The sequence below is a fragment of the Elephantulus edwardii genome, unplaced genomic scaffold (assembly GCF_000299155.1).
Source record: "Elephantulus edwardii isolate Elephantulus edwardi_28Jun2011 unplaced genomic scaffold, EleEdw1.0 scaffold00003, whole genome shotgun sequence".
Taxonomy (NCBI): Eukaryota; Metazoa; Chordata; class Mammalia; order Macroscelidea; family Macroscelididae; genus Elephantulus; species Elephantulus edwardii.
In genome coordinates, this window is record NW_006399753.1 from 2,628,843 (window position 1) to 2,648,854 (window position 20,012).

Genomic DNA, 20,012 nt, shown 5'->3' on the forward strand with positions numbered 1-20,012 from the left:
TGGTCACAGCACAACCAAGACCACAGCTCCCACTGAAAGTGCAGCTCAGGCTGTCTGAGCTCAGTCCTCCATGGACTAGGGGGCACAGCCAGGTCACTGTCACTTTACCAAGGGCCTGTGGTCAGGAAGTGCGGCCTGCACCTTAGACCTGTGTCTGCCCCTCCATCCACAGAGCAGCTCTTGAACAAGGATGAGAAAGCACGCTGGGAAGAGTGGCTGACACAGGTAGGGAGGACGCCGGGCGGCACTGGGCACCATCTGTGGAGATGCCTGCTGTAGTCCTGAGGGGTGGGAGGGTGGGACAGAGCACACGTACACACACACACCACACACTCACACACACACACACTGGGCTTCAGGGGGTAAGTGACTTGTCCCAGGTTCAGCGTTGGCAAATGCTGGACTTTGCGTTTGAGTGTTGGTCAGTCATAGAGCAGATGTCCAGCACTTCGAAGACCCTCTCCTTCTAATCCCAAGTACAGTCAGACCAAGGGGCCCAGAGAGGGCAGTAAATGCCATGGCCAGAGAGGAAACTGCTAGTGGCTCCACAGGCTGACCCCTGGTACAAAGCAGTCCTCGGGTGACTTCAGGGCTGTTTACCAAAAGATTGGCAGTTCAAGTTCACCCAGAAGTGCCTGGGAAGAACAGCCTGGTGATGCCTCCCCAAGTCAGCCATTTATATCCTGTGACGCATAGCCGTCCTCTGACACACAGGAGTCACTGGGAGAATGTCACACAGTCTTCAAAATTCACAAGTCCGTACATTATGGTACACGTGTCACGGGGGTTCCGTTTTAAGATCAGATTCATTCCAGTTTGGAAAAGCCAAGGGGCGGTCATGCTGAACACCGGTGAGCACCCTGACCAGGGCCTGGAGCGAGACCTGTAGTCAGCGTGCGCCACTGCTCACACGCATAGCGGCCGTGCCAGGCAGGGAACCCCGTCCGCAAAACATCATCACCTCAGCTCGGTCACCCTTTGCCCCAATGACACTGCTATGGAAAAATGCTGCGTTTGGGGGGTTACATTAGCATTTTGGAGAGACTGTGTTCTGTGGTGGTGGGACACACAGGCGTACACACAGGAAGGAGGAGCAGGACTGTATGTCATCGTCAGCTTGACAGCCCCTGGGCCCACAACACAGTGCCGAACTGCCCTGCTGCCCTACACAGTGTCCAAGGCTGTGGTCGTCACGGGGGTTTACAGCCTCACCTTTCACCCACAGAATGGCTGGTGGGTTCGAACTGCTGACCTTTCTGTTAATAGCCAAGGACTTTAACTTCTATGTCACCAGGGCTCTTTGAGTTAGGCAAGCCCCTCTAGGCTCTGAAGAAAGTGGGGAGTAACTCACTTCAGTGACCAAGACAGCTGTGGGGGCTGTCTCCTGGGGTAAGCAGCTCTGTGTTTAGGAACAAAGCACACGTGCCTTCTTCCAGCAAGAACGTGGGGACCCCCATCTCACAACACTGCATGTGTTAGTGTTTCAACAATAAAACCCTAGAGCTGCACATTTTACATTGTAACTGATATTGTTAAAAGCCTTCCAAAAGAGGTCTCAGTGCAGTCACTTCCCCTCAGAAGACACGTGGGTGCTGTCCCTCCCTTCTCTGCCTGCATTCAGCGTGTCCACTTTGGCCAGTCTTTCTCCAAATGATACATGGTCCTGACACCTAATCATTAAATATTGCTACTGTTGTTGGGTGCAGTCAAGCCAACCATGACTCACAGCGACCCTCGGAACCCCGTCTGAACAGCAGGTCAGACCCTTGCTCTGTCCTGCATCAGCCTGTGGTCCACACTGTGCTCAAGCCTTTCACAGTCACTGTACAATCTGTCTTACTGAGGCTCTTCCTCTCTTTCTCTGACCCTCTAACCTTTCTCAGCCTGACGTCTTTTCCCAAGAACTGGCCTTTCGTGACAACACACCCTACATGAGACAGTGTCCCCATCCTCTCGCCTCTAAGGGACACCTGCTTGTGCTTCCTTCAAGACAGATCCTTGCTTGTTTCTTGGCAGTCCATGTGGTGTGTTCAGTACTCTCCTCCAACACCACAATTTGCCTCAGTTCTTATTCCGTTGTCCTTATTCATTTTCCAACTTCCAGATACATGAGAAGCAATTGAAAATATCATGGTTTTTAGATTGTTGTTGTTGTGAACTGTAGAGACAGAACTGGCCGTAGCTGGCCTTTTCTGGGGTTTTCAGAGGCTGTTCATCGCATGGGGGGAGACTGCCCACCCTTCTCCCACAGGGTTTGGATTAGGTGCACTTTAGTCTTTGTATTGACATCATCGCTCTTGAGCACTTTGGAGAGGTCTTTGACAGCACATCTAAATATTGGTAAATAGGCTGCTACTTTAAATACTAGCAAAGTTGAAATCATAAAGTTAAGTATATATCCTGTTTCCTTTATTTTAAAATAGGCTACTTGGTTTTTTCTTATTTATTACAAAAATCTCCTTATTATGGCTAGGTAATAGATTGTGGGGGCGGGCGGGAAGGCTTGCTGTGTCTTTCATATTATTTTATGGTGGTGTTTTGTTTTTTTGTTTTGGGGGGTTTTGTTTGGGTTCTTTTTTTTTTCCCCCAAACAAACTTCTTTCAATGTCTATCTTCACATTTCTCTGTCTTTTCTTTTGAGATTTTAAGGTTTGGGATTATACTTAAGATGCCGCCCCCCCCAAAAAAAAAGAATCTTGGGATCAGAAATTTAGTGGCCATGGAAAGGTGGGCTATGGGGCTGTTGGAAATAGGGACATCTTCTAGCCATGATCAGAAAATCATGCAGTGTTTGGATCAGAACACTGAGGGCTTTATATTTTGAAGAGACATTTATTCATCTTTTAAACCTCTTTTACAATCATTCTCAAATATTGAGGGAGCACACACTATGTACTGGGCACTGTACAAGGTCTGGGAAGACAGCTGTAAAGGAGGCTGAGCCCTGGAGGCCCAAGAGGTGCCCACACTCCTGGGGATGTTGAGAGGACCACTTCAGCTATTATATCCTGGCCCCAGACCATGCACCTAGTGGACAGTTCCACCTTGGGCTAGGCATCGTAGGAGACAAATATCCTCCCCTGAGAGGGTGGCAGACACCTGTCTTCAGGACTTCCAGGCAAAGGAGAGAGCTGATGCTGGAGACTCAGAAATGGGAAGGGGTCCATCCAGAGGACAAGGTCCGGACTCGGTCATAGCCAAAGAAGCCAGACACAGCCAGGGCTGGTGGAGACCCCAAGCCCCAGCCCACCCTGCCCACCTGGTCTGCTAACAGATAGCCGTCAAGTCGGTCCAGTTTCTTAACACTGATGAGTGGTCCAGAGAGCTGCTGTCCACCCTCACCAAACCCAACCGGACACAGGAAGACGAGCCCCCTGAGAAGGTGGGTCCCAGGGCCACACAGCCACTACCCACCCTCAGACCCCCATTCTACCCGCTCAGGCCCAGGACTCTGTGGGTCTCAGGCCACACTCCTTGAGCAGGGCCCCAGCACTGACAGGATAGCAGTGACCCCAAAAGAAACAGGCGCTGATGTCTGGGCAGCAGCACTGAAGCCAGAGCAGGTGGTCGGATGCCCAGAGCAGGATGAGGGGAGTCAGCTTAGAGGGGTGTCCAGTGCTGCCAGAGGAAGGAAGGGAGGTGGCTCAGAGCAGGTGGCAGCCATCTGGAGAGGAGGGAGCCGGTGAGCGCAGACTCAGAGCACAGTGCCTGCCCCCTGCAGACCTTCCTGTTCACCTACTACGGGCTGGTCCTTCGGGCTGCGAGCAACAGCACCACAGTCAAGACACACCTGCGGTCACTCCTGGAAACGTCCCATCAGTGGCCCAAGCACAGGGAGGTGAGGACCCAGACCTCCAATGGCCCCAAGAGTACCAGCCAGCCTAGCCCTGATCCCCACCCAGCGGCTTACCCCTGATCCCTACCCGCTGGCTTCCTCTGATCCTTGGTTATTACATGTGAGTCTGGATGCTACTAATGCTGCTTCTTGGTCACAGGCTGGTCCCTGACTCTCACCAAAGCTCAGTCTTAATTTACGCACTTGCTAAGCCCTGATACTGGTCACAGACTGTGCCTTCTCCTTGCCACACTCTGTATCTGCTCCTGTTTGCACATTGAGCCCTGATCATACCCAAACCCTGAGTCCTGACCAGAGTTACACAATGCACCCTGACCCTGGTCACACCCTGACCCCTGACCCTGGTCACACCCTGAGCCCTGATCCTGGTCACACCCTGAGTCTTGACCCTGGTCACACCCTGACCCCTGACCCTGGTCCCACATTGAGCCCTGACCCTGGTCGCACCCTGAGCCCTGACCCTGGTCGCACCCTGAGCCTTGACCCTGGTCGCACTCTGACCCCTGACCCTGGTCACACCCTGAGCCCTGATCCTGGTCACACTCTGACCCCTGACCCTGGTCGCACATTGAGCCCTGACCCTAGTCGTACACTGAGATCTGACCCTGGTCACACTCTGACCCCTGACCCTGGGTACAGGCTTTGTCTTTTCTTTGTACACTTCTTGGCCCTGACCATGAGCCACCCACAGTACCTGGATTCTCTTACCTATAACACACACATTTCTTTCCCAGACCCTCACTCCCACCCCGTGGACAGGTCTCATTGCTGGCTGGGATAACTGGTCTCCAGGAGCCTCAGACCCTCTGCCTCATCCACTCCATGAGGTGTTCCCTCTGAGTGGGGCTCCAGGAACACATCCTGAAAAGCCTGGGTGGGAGGTGATGGCCACTTGCCTCAGGAGGGCATGTCTGACCCTGTCATTTGGCTCCCCGACAGGGTATGGCACTCACTATGGGACTGGCCGCTGCCCGCCATCTGGACGACGTCTGGGCTGTCCTGGAGCAGTTTGGCCGAAGCGCTCCCCTTAAGTGGAGTCTAAACAATTTCTCCCCAAAGGTGTCTGTCTGCTCTCAGTCCTCGGGGTCTCCAAGGGCTGGGATATTGGGACCCTCGCCCTTTGTGAAGGTCCTAGTCCTAACTGGACCCCGTGCCCATGCCAGGAGAGCTAGCTTCCAGTCCCACCTCATCTCTACCTGTTGTGTGCTCTTGCCCAAGTTGCTCAGCCCCCCTGTGCCATGTCCTCTTTGAGGTATGATCATGCCTTGAACAGCTGTTGCGGATTGGATGAGGGGGCACATCACAGAGCAGAGCCCAGGACCCACGTGCTAGACTCCCCAAAGTACCAGGTTCATAGAAGAGCAGCAGAGCCATAGACAGGCCTTCACATCACAGCTGCCACCACGCTGCCCTACACTCTGAGTCCCTGGTGCACCAGGCCTTTCCCAGAGAGGGTGCTCCATGCTCCATATCCTTGTCCCCATCCCATGAGGTCACGGCACAACCCCCAGACCCTAGCCACCATTCCAGCAGGAAGGGGAGAGGTCACCGGGCTCCTGGGAAGGGGCTTCCACCAGAAGGAAGTGAGGGGCTATGGCAAAGCCAGATCCCCCCAGTACACCCTATGGTGGCCTCACAAGGCCTCTCCCACCCCAGAGAGACAATCTCATTCTCTTTAATTCCCTAATGAAGTAAACAGAGGCCCACAGTCCAGACCATTTTCTCACGAGCATCCAGCAAGGGCTTGGGACCCTCCCCCTTCCCCCCCGCAGAGGGGGGTCCACCGAGTCCTGACACCCCTCACCTGCCCCTCCCCTGTGGTCAGAGCTCTGAGGACTTCCGGTGGAAATGGGCCAGCAGCACCATCCTGCTCACCTATGGCCAGATGGCAGCCAAGGCCAAGGACCACATCCTCCCGTGGGTAGACAACATCCTGTCCAGAATGATCTTCTACTTCCACCACAGCAGCTGGGTACTGCAGCCTGGGTGCCTCGGTTTGGTCCCCAAATGCAGGGCCCCCACTGTCAAGACCAGGCTTGGACTCCAGCACCTGAGTCAGAAATCCAGGACCCTAAGGTTTAGAGCCCTCTCTCTGCCCTCCATCCGACACTGGAGTCCAGCGTAACTGGCCTGGCCTCCCCAGCACCCTCCTTGCCCATCCCAGAACTCTGTAGGCATCAGTGGGGACTTCTATCCCACCCACACTTTCCTTACAGCAAACCCTGGAGTCTACCTTTGGGGGGGGATGTGGGTGTTTGGGGGATAGAGTGACAAGCTTTGACAGTGTGCTCTGCACCACGACTTCATATCAGGGCCCAGGAGGGTCTGGAAGTCCTGTAGTGACCACACCCTGGCGAGGGGCCACAGTGGGTACCGGCTCCCAGGGCTGCCACGCTAGCATCACCACTACCACACAGGGTAGCACACTGGATCTCAGGAGTGCTATCCTAATGCTTAAGTACTATCGGTAATATACTCCAATATTTAACAAACCCCCATGGATCAAAAACCTCAAAAGCTCCAGTCCAGCTGGCCATCAGCTGGCAAGCTCTGTGGCATCCCTTCTGCAATGGACCTGCTCTTGGCCACCCTGTCCTCTCTGCCCGCTTGCTGACCAGCTCCTCTCACTCCAGGACGACACTCTGAAGCAGAGCTTCCTCTCAGCCATGCTGCTGCTGATGGGAGCTATCAGCCGCAAAGGTGCCCACAGCTACAAGTTCTCCCAGCTCCCCGAGCTTCTTAACTGTCTGATGGTGAGAACACGTCCTGGAGCCGAGGAGGGGGCTGCTGCCAAGGAGAGGGTTGGCCCCTTCCTCAGACAAGCAGTGTCTCAAGCAGGCCCCCTGGGAAAGCGGTGGCAGAGTTATATTTGTGGAGCTCCTCAAACTCCTCAAAAGCTGCCCACAACCTCCACCCTGAGTCATTGTCTGAGCAAGCACTTCTGCCTCCCAGGCCGTGAACCTGAGATTCCAAAAGGCCGGTTCCATCCATTCTGCAAATACTGGTCTAGCTGGTCACTAGAGAGCTCAGCCTCACATGCTGTCAGGGCAGTCGAGGAAATCCACAGTGACAAGACGATTCTAAGAGGCACACAGTTCCCAGCTCCTGTGCTTCTACCATGCAGGGAGCTCTGGTGGTCTCAAGGGTAAGGAGTTACTCTGCCAACACAAAGGCAGGCAGTTTGAGTCCACCAGCTGCCCTACAGGAGGGAGCTGGACAATTTCCTCCCATGCCTCTGAAAACTTGCTGAAGGGTCCACTATGAGTCCGTTCTGGCCTGATGGCACACAACAACTGGAAGCTCAGGGACCCTTCTCCCTGGGTTGCCATGCCCTCAGCACTCAGGAGTCCTGCCCGAGCTCACACAGCTAGCACAGGGTGACCAGGCTCAGACATGGTCTGTCTGAAGGCAGAGTCTGTGGGCTCATTGTCTAAGTGGTTCCTCTGTTACAGAGAACCCTGAATGCCAGATGAGGTCATAGGCAGCCTTGGTGTCAGAAGTGGGATTGACATTTGTGACTTGGTCTGCATCTGGGAATTGACAGGTTCTGATGGAGAAGGAGTGCCCGGAAACACTGTGTACAACCACTCGCCAGCAGACTATGCATGTCATGTCCAGCCTCTGGTAGGTGGCCAGGCCCCTCGCAGTGCCTTCCTCAGCTCTAGATAGTGGCCTCTCTACTCTGGCTTGGTGCTGGCAGGGCTGTGAGGGAGATGGGGAAAGGTCAGATGGCTAGAGGTCTGAGCCAGTGCAGGACAGAGCGGGAGGGCATTGGCAGCCCATATTGACCAGAGCCTGTGGTCCTGGGCAGAAACAGTCCCCTGAGCTGAGCACCAAGGGCAGCTATTTACGGCCAGACTCAAGTTGCAGGCAGGGTCCAATGAGCAGGTCCCAGCACTAGGCGGGGAGGGAGTAAAGGAAAACTGCTGTTGAGCCACAGCGACAACCAGGGAACGGAGGGAGGAGAGTCCAGAGGGCTCAGGGACCCTGGGCTACAGACACAGGCCCTGGCTAAACATCCACCTCCATGCTGGCCAGAACACGAGAGGCTGGAGGGGTGTTGGGGCTTGAGGGGGCAGGCACTCTGCCCTGCCATCTTTGGGGGCCAGATCCCCGCCAGACCAGAAGTGAGTTGGATGGATAGTGGTCTCCACAGGCTGAGCTTGGCCAAGAGGACTTTGGGGGAAGGTCAGCTGGGAGGCTAACACCACCCAGAACTTTCCTTGGATGTCCTCTGAACAGCAGCCCTGCTTAGAAGCTAGTCCTCATTTACTGGCCTGGGGGATGGACACTACTGGATGGCCAGAGAGGGGGCTGGCAGTGGGCAGAGTGGGTAGGTGGGCTCTTATGTGCAGGTGCACCAGCACAGGTGAGTGCAGGAGGCAGACCAGGTTCAAAGCCACTACACCAGTGTATACACCCTCTGAACCCCCATTTCCAGAGCACCCCTCCCCTGACAGCATGGTGTGGTGGAAAGTTTCCTCATTCCTGAGGGCTAACACTCAGGGGGATGGGGGAGACAGAGCACCTCAGGGTCCAGCCAGGGCCATGGGAAACACAGCAGGACAGTGAGGGGTCACTGAGGGCGCAGCGCCATGGACCTGGGCTCATGGACCTAGAACACAGGTCCTCCCTCACGCCACTCTCTCCTCCACAGTAAAATGAGGCCCCTGCTGGACCTGGAGCACAAGGCACAGCTCCTCTCCGTGTGCTTCCGCAGTGTGTTCGCCCTGCCCAGGCTGGAGGCTCTGGAGAAGCATTCCTGCCTTTTTTTGGAACCTCCTAATATACAGGTGTGTCTGTCACAGCCCAGGGGTCCTGTTAGCCGTATAGCCCAGGGAGATGGTTATTCCAGGGGGACTGTGTTGAACAAGAGTACTGAACATCCCATGGACTGCCAAAATGTTGCTAGGAAAGGCTATTCCTTGGAGAAGGACATCATGATAAATAAAGGCAGAAGGTCTGCGAAGGGAAGGAAGACCCTCAACGGGGTGGATTGACACAGTGACTGCTGCAATGGGCTCTAGTGTGTCAGGAAGTGTGAGGATGACACAGGGTAGGACGGGGTTCAGATCTATTCATAGGGTCACTTTGGGTCATACTCAACAGCACTTAACAACCGCAAGCAAAATGCCCCAAGTATGAGAGACGAAGCTCCACCACCCTTGCCTTCAAAGAGCACTCTGGCTGCAGCTTTTCCAAGACATTCCTGTTTGCTCATGTGCACTGAGAAAGGAGGGTGTCACAAATGATGGCGGGGGATTTGCACCCCACTGTGGTCCTCAGGGCCTGTTCTTCACACACCTGAGGGGACTGTTGCAGTGTGAGAATGAGGGTTCCCCTCTGCAGCCCTCCAGAAGGGTAGTGCCCCTGTGCCTTCACCCACAGGAGTCCAGGGTGCCCCACTGTATGATGCACCCAGATCATACCCCATGGCATCCCCAGGGGCTGCAGGACCACCAGGCACTCAGCTGGAACCCTTCATGACCCCAGTGCCCCCTCCACTCTGGAGGGTCAGGTGACAGTGAAGGAGTGTCAGAGGACAGTGAAGATGGCTAGCTGCAGAGGTGGGCTGTGGGAGTAAGGCAGTGAGGGCGGGCACAGTGGCCTGGAGGCAGAGTCGCTGCCGGTTTGCACACCCAGTGAAAGGGGTGTGTGGGGGCTCTGGGTCAAAACATGAAGAATTTCAAGGAGGGACTGCAGCTCATTAAGCCACAGGAGGCCCTGGTCAGCACGAGGGCTGTCTGAGTTAAAAGTCCATCTGAGCGCACTGGATCCTGGTAAGCTCAAGGACCTCTAAGGGCACCAGCTCCTGGTCAGTGTGCTGGCCCCCTGCATGACCCCCCTCACCAGGTCTCAGGAAGTCTCAGGGTCTAGGGGTGGGAGAGGAGGGTGGGTCCCTTCTCAGGCATGGTGGTGGGCTCTGCAGTGGGCAGCTATGCCACTCCCAGGCACTGGGAGCATCCCAGGCCCCCAGAGCCCCCCTGTGAACCTGACCTGTCACCTCTGCACAGGCCCTGTACCATGAGACCACTGAGGCCCTACACCAGCTGCTGCAGGGCTTTCTCACGCTGAACCCCAGGGCCGAAGAGCTCCACTTCCTCATGTCGGTGAGGGCAGGGCACACGGAGGAGGAGAGGCCGGGATTAGGGGGCTGGGAGGGGGCTGGGCACAGGAAACCTGAGACTTGGATCTGTGTAGGGGTCAAAGTGTCCTGAGGCAAAGGGAGGGTGTGCAGCAGGGGCCGCCTGGCAGGAACGGCTTTGCGTGTCACCATAGGAGCAGTGAGAAGGTCAGCCTGTCCTGGGCCGCGGTGTCCTAGCTTCCCCCCCATCACCAGAGAGCAAGCTCCCCAGCTTTGCTCGGACTCTGCCTCTCTCCCTCCTCACCTGCTCTCCTGTAGTCCCCCTTGACCAGAGGGAGGCCTGTCAGCCCAGGAAGGGCCAGGGTTGCCTTAGGACAGAGGGTCTGAAAAGAGAAGCCCCCCCCCCCAAAATGGTGAATGCAGAGACATCTTGGTGGCATTAAGTGGAGACTGGGCTCTAGGAAAGGCGGGAGCCTTACTTAGGGGTGGAGCCTTGTGTAGGGGTGGGGCCTCGTTCAGGGGTGGAGCTTGCTCAGGGGTGGAGCCTTGGGTATGGGTGGGATCTTGTCCAGGGGGTGGAGCCTATCTTAGAGATGGGACCTTGCTTGGGGTGGAGCCTTGTGTAGGGGTGGAGCCTTGTATATGGGTGGGACCTTGTTCCGGGGGTGGAGCCTAGCTTAGAGATGGGCTCTTGCTTGGGGTGGAGCCTTGATCAGGGGGTGGAGTTTTGCTCGGGGTGGAGCCTTCCTTGGGGTTAGGTCCTCACCCAGGGTACTGGAGCCTGAGACACGATGCAGGGCTGTACTGAGGCCAAAGCCGAGGCTAAGGGTGGGTGAGCTCTGGCCAACTGGATGGGGCTGGAGTCCACAGCTGCAGCTCCACCCACTGACCCTGCCCGCTTAACAGCGCTTGTATGGCTGGCTGGCCTCTGAGAAGGTGCACGAGCGGCAGCGGGCGATACACACCTGCGTGGTGCTCCTCAAGTTCCTGAACCAGAGTCTCTGCTTGGACGTAAGTCCCCTCCCCTGCCTGCACCCACATCCACTGCTGGATCTCTGCACACCCCGAGTGTGACTCGGATCAGCACCACCCTTCCCCGGGGTCTACCAGAGCTCACGGGCCTCAAGACAGGTTTGGCGTTAGGATCTGCCCAATGGCACTCAGAAGAAAGGCCTGGCGCGCTGCTTCCAAGGGATCCAGCCCTGAAAACCCCTGTGGAGCACCGTTCTGCCCTGGGACACACGGGGTGGTTGTGAGGCAGAATGGACACAATGGCCATGGGTTTGGATGGTTTTTTTGCTTGATTTATTGAAAATCCATGTTCAACAACAGACTTAGAATAAGGTGACCCAAAGTCTGTGTATACTAAGACCAGATGACTGGCGTCAGCGGGTTCCAACCTGCGGCAGGTTTCGGGGACTGTGACCTTAAGTCCTGTGAAGGAGACTGTCCACCTTTCTCCTAAGGAGCAGCTGGGGGTCCACCCACGGACTTTAGGTTAGTTCCCCAGCAGCTCACCCCTGCTCCTCCAGGGCTCATTCTAAAATGTGCCTGGGCAGACAAACTACATTTTCATATATACTGTCAAAGTCAGATTGGCAAACTACAGCCCCAGGACTGGACATTTCCTTTTTTAAACAGTTTTATGGGAACCAGGGCCAGGACCGAGGATTGAGCGCAGGCATGCAAGTAGAGGGGCAAACCCTGTTTTATTGAAAATGTTGATACTTTGTTCAGCATGGATTCTTTTGAGTTAAATTTACCTTTTTAATACTGCATTAAAATGTTATTTCAGTCACTGAGTGCTTTGGCACTCCCTTAAATTCTGCACCTCATTCTGCTCCAGCACGGCTGCACAGTTCAAGGGGATCCAGATATCGGTGGTCCAGGGTGCGTGTGTGGCCGGGCAGGGCCTCTGGGGACAGTCCTGTCAGCAGTCCCTCTGCATTCCCTCTCACTGCAGCCGAAAGAGAAGCTCACAGGGGTCGGACAGCTGGTGGCCATGCTGGGGATCACGTGCCTGGACTCCGACAAGGCTACCCAGCGCTCCAGTGTGGAGGGGATGTGCTACCTTCACAGGCTGCTGATGTGTCACAAAAGTGAGTGTCCATGGGCCACCAAAGTGGGCCTGTCCACCCAAACCCAGCCCCAATCACAAGGAGGCCCTGCTCTCCTCTCGGAGCATTAAGCTTGACCTCAGCCTCATCCCACAATGATATCACCCTGACCCCCAAACTGCCTGACCTCACCACAGGCTCCCCTCAGCCCGAGCCCTGACAACAAACTGCTGACCCTGGAGAATGACATCACTCTGCCCCCTGCCCTGTCCTGCTCCACTCACTCCACCCTATGGCCCTGCCTAGCTGGGGATGCTGTGAAAGTAGAGCCTCGGACCTTCAGGCAGCTGCTAAGCAGTCATGGCCAGACAGTGACTCCTGCTCGAGTCCCCAAGGACTACATCTTCCAGCTTAGAGTCTTCCAGGTCAGAGCCTGAAAGCAGGTCTTGGGGGCAGGGGGGTGACGTGGCCCAGCTCTGCTCCCACCCCCACCACCCTGCCATGGTCCCAGGCTGCACGGTGGCCAGGACCGGGGTGATGCTGGTCTGACGTGGCCAGGCCCGGGGTGATGCTGGTCTGACGTGATGAAGAAAGCCTCGCCAGGGACCCCCTGCATTTAGAGCAGCTGTTAGCTCCCCCACCCCCCTGGCCCCGAGGGTGAGGATAGCAGAGAGGGTCCAATGGGAAGATTTCTGAATCTTCAGTCCCCACCCACACCCTCCAGCTCTCCCCACCCCAGGGGGGCTGAGCCTCCAACTTCTCTTGAAATTAACAGCATGGTCTCTCCCCCTCCAACCCGCCCCCATGGGCCTTTGGGAGGCTTCTGACGCTCCCCAGTCCAGGATGTTGGGAATGAGTTCCCACACTCTATGAGGGTGGGGGTCCTGGCTCTTTGGGCTCCTGCTGGATGTGGGCACAGTCCCCCTGGACAGATGCCCTGTCCCTCCTCACCCTGGATGGTCAGACTCCCAGGCTGCCCAGGAGGGACCTGCGGGGCTCACGTGCCTCCTGCTGGCCTTGTCCCTTGGCAGCAGCCTGTGCAGGCTGCTTCCCTGCAGTGCCCACTTGGCCACACTTCACAGGCGTCCTTTCCCCACAAAGTCAAGGTTGTGGCAGCCCTGCGGCAAGCGAATCTGTCAGCGCTGTTTTTTTGAGAGCCACGCGCCCAACTCGTGCTGCGCCACCTTTTGATCATTTTCAACAATATTTCAGACTTTGTCACCGTGGCTGATGGAATGCAGTGCAGTCTGGTCACTGAAGCTGACAGCACTTCTGTGCCATGCTGGGTTGTGGTGACCTGGCACCAAACCTGTGCCCTTTGTGCCGCTGGCACCACCTGAGGGGCAGCGAGGGGCTGGGCCAGGCCACCACCATGCGGTACACTCACCTCACACCGTGTGTGTCCTTGATGTGGAGTGGGGGCAAACCACGTCCTGTCTCCCATGGTGCCCACCAGCGGCAGGTGTAGAGAGAGCTAGAAGCCAGCATTTATTAGATGCCACATGTTTTTCCAGACACTCTTTTGTCCCATCCTCAAGTTTACACACTGTAAACGGCTGCAGGACTTTCCAAATGTGAGCCGTAAAGAACCATGTGCAGGCATATACGGTTCCACACCTGTTGTTGTAGGGTCTGTTGAGCAGCGTACAGTTTGTAGCAACCCTGTGGACCCCAGACCTGAGCCCTGTCCTCACCTGTGCCGACCTTGTCATCTCTGACATCTTTGCAGCCCTTTTCCTGCACTTCCTCCTTCACCTCCAGCTTCACCCACCAACTTCTACTCCTTCTTCAGAACCCCGCTGGAGTCTCGCTCCCTCAGAGACACCCTCCTGGCTTTCTTCCCAGCACAGCAGGCCAAATGGGCCTCTACCTCCGAGTTTCTTCTTTGCCTTTCTGTGAAGGTACTGCCATCTGGTTCACCTGAGATCAGATTCCATTAGCCAAGGACCCTTCTAGGACCCAACAACCTTTTCCTCAGCCATGAGCTGCCATGTCCTGGGACAATCACTCCCGTCAGTGTCCACATCCTGGAGACATGCTCCCCCTTGTATCATCCGCCCAGGTGACAACTCCCCTCATGACCTGCACCATCTCCCTGGCAACGCCCTGCCCCCCATGACCTGCAGCCTCTTGTGACAGTCCTCTCATAGACTGCTTTGTCTTGGTGATAATCCCCTGTGAATTAATTGCCTTGTGTTGCTGGCTTGTCCTTTTGGCGTGGTCCATGGCTTCCCTCTGTGTTGAATTTGAATAGTGTTATCATCTGACAGAAAGCCGGTCAGCAGTGCGGGGGTGGAGCTCAGAGCTGGCATTGACCTTGGCAGGCGATGTTCCCTGGAGACTTGTTTTCCAAGTCGCTGGCTCGTGATGTCTGATACAATGACTTTTTCTTGACTTCCTGTGGTGTTGAAAGCACTGCAAAGGGAGACTCTGTGATCTCTGTACCTGGCAGTGTCTCCCTGTGATTGTTCCAGGCCAGGATGCCTCTCACTCTAATTGTTCTGGGTCCAGCACAGGGACTGGTGGCCCAAAGAACCCTCAGTAAACACCCCATAAGCTGTATCAGCCCAAGGCAGCCCTGAAGAGATGGAAGCACATTGATCTGTGCCTCAGCCAGCGTTTGAACCAGTCCTACCTAACTCGAGAACCCATCATGTTCACCACCTGTCATCACCATCCTCACCAGCCTCACCAACCCCCTGCCAGTGTCATCACCACTACCACGACTGCTAATATCACCATCATGGCAACATCACCGACACCGCCATCAATACCACCACAAGTGGAAAGAAAGAAAGAAAGAAAGAGAGAGAGAGAGAGAGAGAGAGAGAGAGAGAAGCACAAATAGGAAAAAAATAGCACCATAACCATCATCACCACTGCTGCCAACACCACCATCACCACCACTGCTGCCAACACCACCATCACCACCACCACTACCACCAGTACCATCACCACCACCACTGCTGCCAACACCACCATTACCACCATCACTACCACCATCACCACCATCATCACCATCGTCACCACCATCACCACCACCACTGCTGCCAACACCACCATCATCACCACCACCATCATCACCACCACCATCACAACTGCCAACACCACCATCACCACCACCACCACCATCACTGCCAACACTATCATCACTGCTGCCAACACCACCATCATCACCGCCACCACCACCACCACCATCACTGCCAACACCACCATCACTGCCAACACCACCATCACCACCACCGCCATCACAACAACCACCATCACCACCATCACCACCATCACCACTGCTGCCAACACCACCATCATCACTGTCAATACCACCACAAGTGGAAAGAAAGAAAACAGCACAAATAGGAAAAAAATACCATCACAACCACCATCATCACCACTGCTGCCAACACCACCATCACCACCATCACCACCACCACTGCTGCCAGCACCACCATCACCACCACCACCACTGCTGCCAACACCACCATCACCACCACTGCCACCGCCACCACCAGCACCGCCAACACCACCATCACCACCACAACCATCACCGCCACCACCACCACCATTATCACCACTGCTGCCAACACCACCATCATTACTGTCAACACCACCATCAATACCACCACCGCTGCCGCCACCATCACCACCACTGCCAACACCATCATCATTACCACTCCCTGGTGGCCTCAGATCTGTGCTGCCAACCCAAAGGTAGGTATGCAATTGAATCCACCAGCTGCTCTGCAGGAGAAAGATGGACAGTCTCTTCCTGTGGGATTTATAGCCTCCAAAACCCCACTGAAGGGTCAGCTGGGAGTTAACTCTGACTGGAAGGCACATAACAGCAACAACTATCATAACTATTGTCACCACATCTCCAACAGTAACCTCGCCAGCACTACTACCCGTGTCACCATCCTGCTATTTCCAACACCACCAGCACTACCACTGCGTCCACCGTCACTATCATCAACTCTAACACCATCCCTGCTACCCCGCCCTCACTGTCACCTCCACCTCACAACAACATGAATTCACATCCCTCATTTGTATGAAGCACCTCTTTGCCAACCTGAGAATGTAGTATTCTCACCATTCCAACATTCAAACTTCACAGACATTCAAACATTTGGCTAGAACTTTAACCAAAAGTTTAGCATTTTTAGAAAACAATTTTATCATTTAATCTTCTAACTAATGATCTAACCAGATTTCTAATAGCCTGAAAAGAATGTAGTTACAAACTACAAATTCCCATTAAATTATTTTAATGTTTTAATCAGCATGTTAATCAACAATACTCACAAAAAAATCTACCGAAATGTTAACATTATAACTTCCTAATAAATATTTATAATTATGTCCGTTTCAGGACCAAGGTACACATGATTCAAGTCATAGTCTTTTCAATAACTAGTTATACATCTAAGAGCTAGATAATGAATAAGGATTACAGAAGAAGCACAAGCCTTTAAGCTTTGGTGTTGGTTGGAGAAGAGCACTGAATAACCCATGGATGGCCAAGAGGATAAACATATATGCTTTGGAGAACGTATAGCCAGTGCTCTTTGGAGGTAAAGATGACAGCGCTTCATTGCACAAACTTTGGACATGTTAATAGAAGATGCTATCCCATGGAGAGGAACATCGTGTTGAAAAGGTAGAGGGATAGCATAAGAGAGGAGATTCCAATGAGACAGACTGATACAGTGTTGCAGCAATGAACTTGAGTGTACCAGAGACGTTGAGGACGGCACAGGACAGGAACAGGGGTCAGGTCATAGTTCATAGAGTTGCTGGGAGTTATACTCAACAGCGCCTAACAACAGTAAACATTCTCCCATTTACTATTTAAGGTGTAATAAGAATTGATGCCTTTGAGTCAGAGTGTTAACAAAGAATACTGAATATATCACAGACTGCAGAAGAATGAACCTGTTTTAGAAGAAATACAACCAGAATGCTCCTTAGAAGTGAGGGTGGCAAGGCTACATCTCCCATGCTTTGGGAATGTTGTCAAGAGAGACTGATCCCTGGAGGACAAGATGCTTAGTTAAAGTGGAAGGCCAGTGAAAAAAAGAGAAAGACCCTGCAGGAGGTGGCGACAGCAATGTGTTGGCGCAGCGAGGTACGAAGATGGCGCAGGACTGGGCTGTGGTCCTGGTTGCTGGACGTCTTGTCACTGTCACTGGGCACTGACCTGGTGGCCCTTGTACCGGTTCCTTGTGATGCGGAGAACTCACGTGAGCGAGGACTGGGTGGAAGAGAAAATATCTTGCAAGGGTCCTGGTTAAATGAAATTGGTGACAGCTCCAGTCTTTTCTCTGTCATAATACTCCTTATTGGTACAGTGCTGAGGATTTTGTTTGCCTGATATTGAGATGTCATTCGTATTAAAGGTGGTAGTTGTTTCTCTTCTGCAGCAAAAGCTAAAGTTCTTTCTTTATAGAAAGGTTGTATCACCTGCATAAAGCAGGTTGTTGATCAGTCTTCCACCTCTGGGATGGCTTTTTTAATTTTTTAAGGTTTGTGATATGGAAAGACTGACCAGTCCCCTCTTTGGGATTCTAGTAGCTCATTTACGTAGTCCCACCCACTCATCTGGTGGGCATTACAAGATCGTGACCAGAAAATTGGCCACGTAATGGTGATCCAGTACACCACAAACTACTGGGGACTTTAAATGTAGCTAGTTAGAGATAACGGCATTTTTCTCCTTTTTTTGTTTTACTTAATTAAATTCAAATGTATGAAAAAGGTCCGTCTGCCTCAAGCATTGTGCTCTTTTGAAGAGCTGTCTACATGGGATCAAACTGACAGAAGCGATTTAAAAGATTGGGTCACAAGCTCAGGGACACGGAGTTTAGGGTAATGAGGAGCAACCACTCAGCCAGGGGGGCCATGTGGTTCCACAGCCGGACGCTGTCCCTGGGGAGCGCTGGTAGCCCTAGTGAGGAGACGCTGCACTGCAATCCCAGAGGCACGCAGGCCACCAGCTGCTCTGAGGGAGACAGACGGGCACCACCTGCACCATTTACTGCCTCTGAAAACCCGCTGGAGGGCCGGCTGTGGACAGTTCAGTCCATTGTCAGAACATAAACTCAAACCAAACCCATTGCCACCAAGTCAACTTCAACACATAGTGGTCTGACAGGCAGCAGAGCTTTCCCACGGAAACTCCAGGCTGTCACCCTTCAGGGAGGCCAGCTGTCGCACCTGCCTCTGCGTGGCTGGTGGGTCCAAGCTGCCACAGCCAAGCCCTCCACTTTACAGGACTCGTGGCTGCATTGTGGCGGCGTGGATGGCATCCGGAGTCATGACAACTTGTGATCAGCTGTCCAAGACCAGCACTGGACCTCTGCTCTCACCAGGAGCAGAGCAGAAGGAAAGGGACCTGACACCCAGAGAAGAGACAAGTCTACCTGAACCGCAGCCACACCTGGTCCAAGACCAGAAGAACCAGATGATGCCCAGCCACCAAGGATCATTCTAACCAGGAGTGGGGCCGGCGGTCCCAGATGGAATAGGAGGAAAATAAAGAGCAGAACTCAAATTCTTAATTTAAAAAATCCAGAGACTGGAGCAGTCAAGGACAGAGAACTCCCAAACACGACTCTGGGATTCTCAGTAACCCGGGGTGGGACCTGTCCCTTCAAATCACCTGTCAGGGAACAAGGGAGCCGCCTCCAATAACTGAAGCCCCACCTAAATGAGACCCAGCAATCAGCCATGGAGCCCAGACAGTGCACTGGACCAACCAGAACACAAAGCAAGGAATCCAACGTCACCACGCTTGGTGGAAATTGGCACAGAGGAGCCTAGCTCACTGTGTAGATGTTCACTGAACACAGCCATGGAAACCCACCTGGCTGCTCGCCCGGCTCATATGGTGCTGAGTTCAGACCCCCAGCACCGGGGCGCTCCACCTTCTTGAAGGCCTCACCTGTGCAGCCTGATCTGATCTTGTCCCTGCAGGGGGTCGTGGCCACCCCATGAGAGGGTCACACTCACCAGCTGCCTTGCCTGGGTGTGCCTCGTGGCCCTGGGGACAAGGGACTACTGTGCTGGGCCTGGGTGCTGCTCCTGGGAGGTCGTGCATGGAGCAGAGACATTCCTGGGAGGCCACCCTACCCATGGCCCCTCTACCTCTCCAAGTCAGAGTGGGGCCAGGTGACCATGATGACCCCTTAGGGCTCTGAAACCATTGCTCTCTGTCTGGTTGAAGGGCAGCGAAGAGGAGGCTGTGGGGACACTCAGGTGGGGTGGGACAGAGCCAGTGGTGAGAAGCCCTAGGTGGTGACAGGGCAAAAGGTCAAGAGTGAGGGCCGTTGGCCACACAGGGAACCGTGTGAGAATCAGGCCACGTGCCCCTGCCCTGACCTAGCCACCTGCCCTCCCTTCTGCCTGGATGTAACTGACTGAGGAGAAGCTGGGCTGGGGTAGAAAAGGTTGCACCTAGAGAACAGGGTCCCAGGAGGGTGGGAGGATCAGAAGTTGGGCCGGGAGACTCACAGCCTTGGGGTCTGTACAAAGAAGGAAGGGGTCATCTCAGTGTGGGAAGAGGGCTTGGTGTGGTGACCGAGTGACACCACCCCTCTCACGGCCTCAGGAGGTCATGGAACAGCTGAGTGTGCAGGAGCTGATGGACCTCATCTGGACTGTCATCGAGGGCCTGGGCTCGCCCAGCCCCTTCCGAGTACAGGCAGCTGCCCACATGCTGCTAGCATCTGTCCAGGACCACGGGGCCAAGCTGGACACTGTGAGGGCATGGGACACTTGCCGAGGGCTGGTGGGCAGGCAAGAGCTGAGGTCAGCAGGCGGGATGCAGGCCTAGAAACCAGTCCCCCTCAGAGTCCTCAGAGCAGATGTGGCCCCCAGGCCCCCACAGCAGGGCATGCCTCCCCCGTAGGTACACCAGGCAGAGCTGTGCCTCCTCCCTCAGATCATACAGTGCTGGTCCCTCAGAGTCCCTCAGCAGGGCCATGCCTCCCCGCCCAGATGCCCCAGGACAGGGCTG

General features: G+C 54.6%; 1 protein-coding gene across 1 annotated transcript in view; it reads left to right on the forward strand.

Annotated features, from left to right (window-relative positions):
- The window catches only part of MROH5 (maestro heat-like repeat family member 5), a 63,008-nt gene that overhangs the window by 22,598 nt on the left and 20,398 nt on the right, over nucleotides 1-20,012 (forward strand). The window contains 13 exon segments of the mRNA XM_006879449.1: nucleotides 173-225; nucleotides 3,275-3,382; nucleotides 3,722-3,838; nucleotides 4,796-4,915; nucleotides 5,682-5,828; nucleotides 6,490-6,609; nucleotides 7,401-7,480; nucleotides 8,514-8,649; nucleotides 9,871-9,966; nucleotides 10,848-10,952; nucleotides 11,905-12,040; nucleotides 12,305-12,423; nucleotides 19,605-19,754. Coding sequence (XP_006879511.1) covers nucleotides 173-225; nucleotides 3,275-3,382; nucleotides 3,722-3,838; nucleotides 4,796-4,915; nucleotides 5,682-5,828; nucleotides 6,490-6,609; nucleotides 7,401-7,480; nucleotides 8,514-8,649; nucleotides 9,871-9,966; nucleotides 10,848-10,952; nucleotides 11,905-12,040; nucleotides 12,305-12,423; nucleotides 19,605-19,754 — 1,487 coding nt within the window.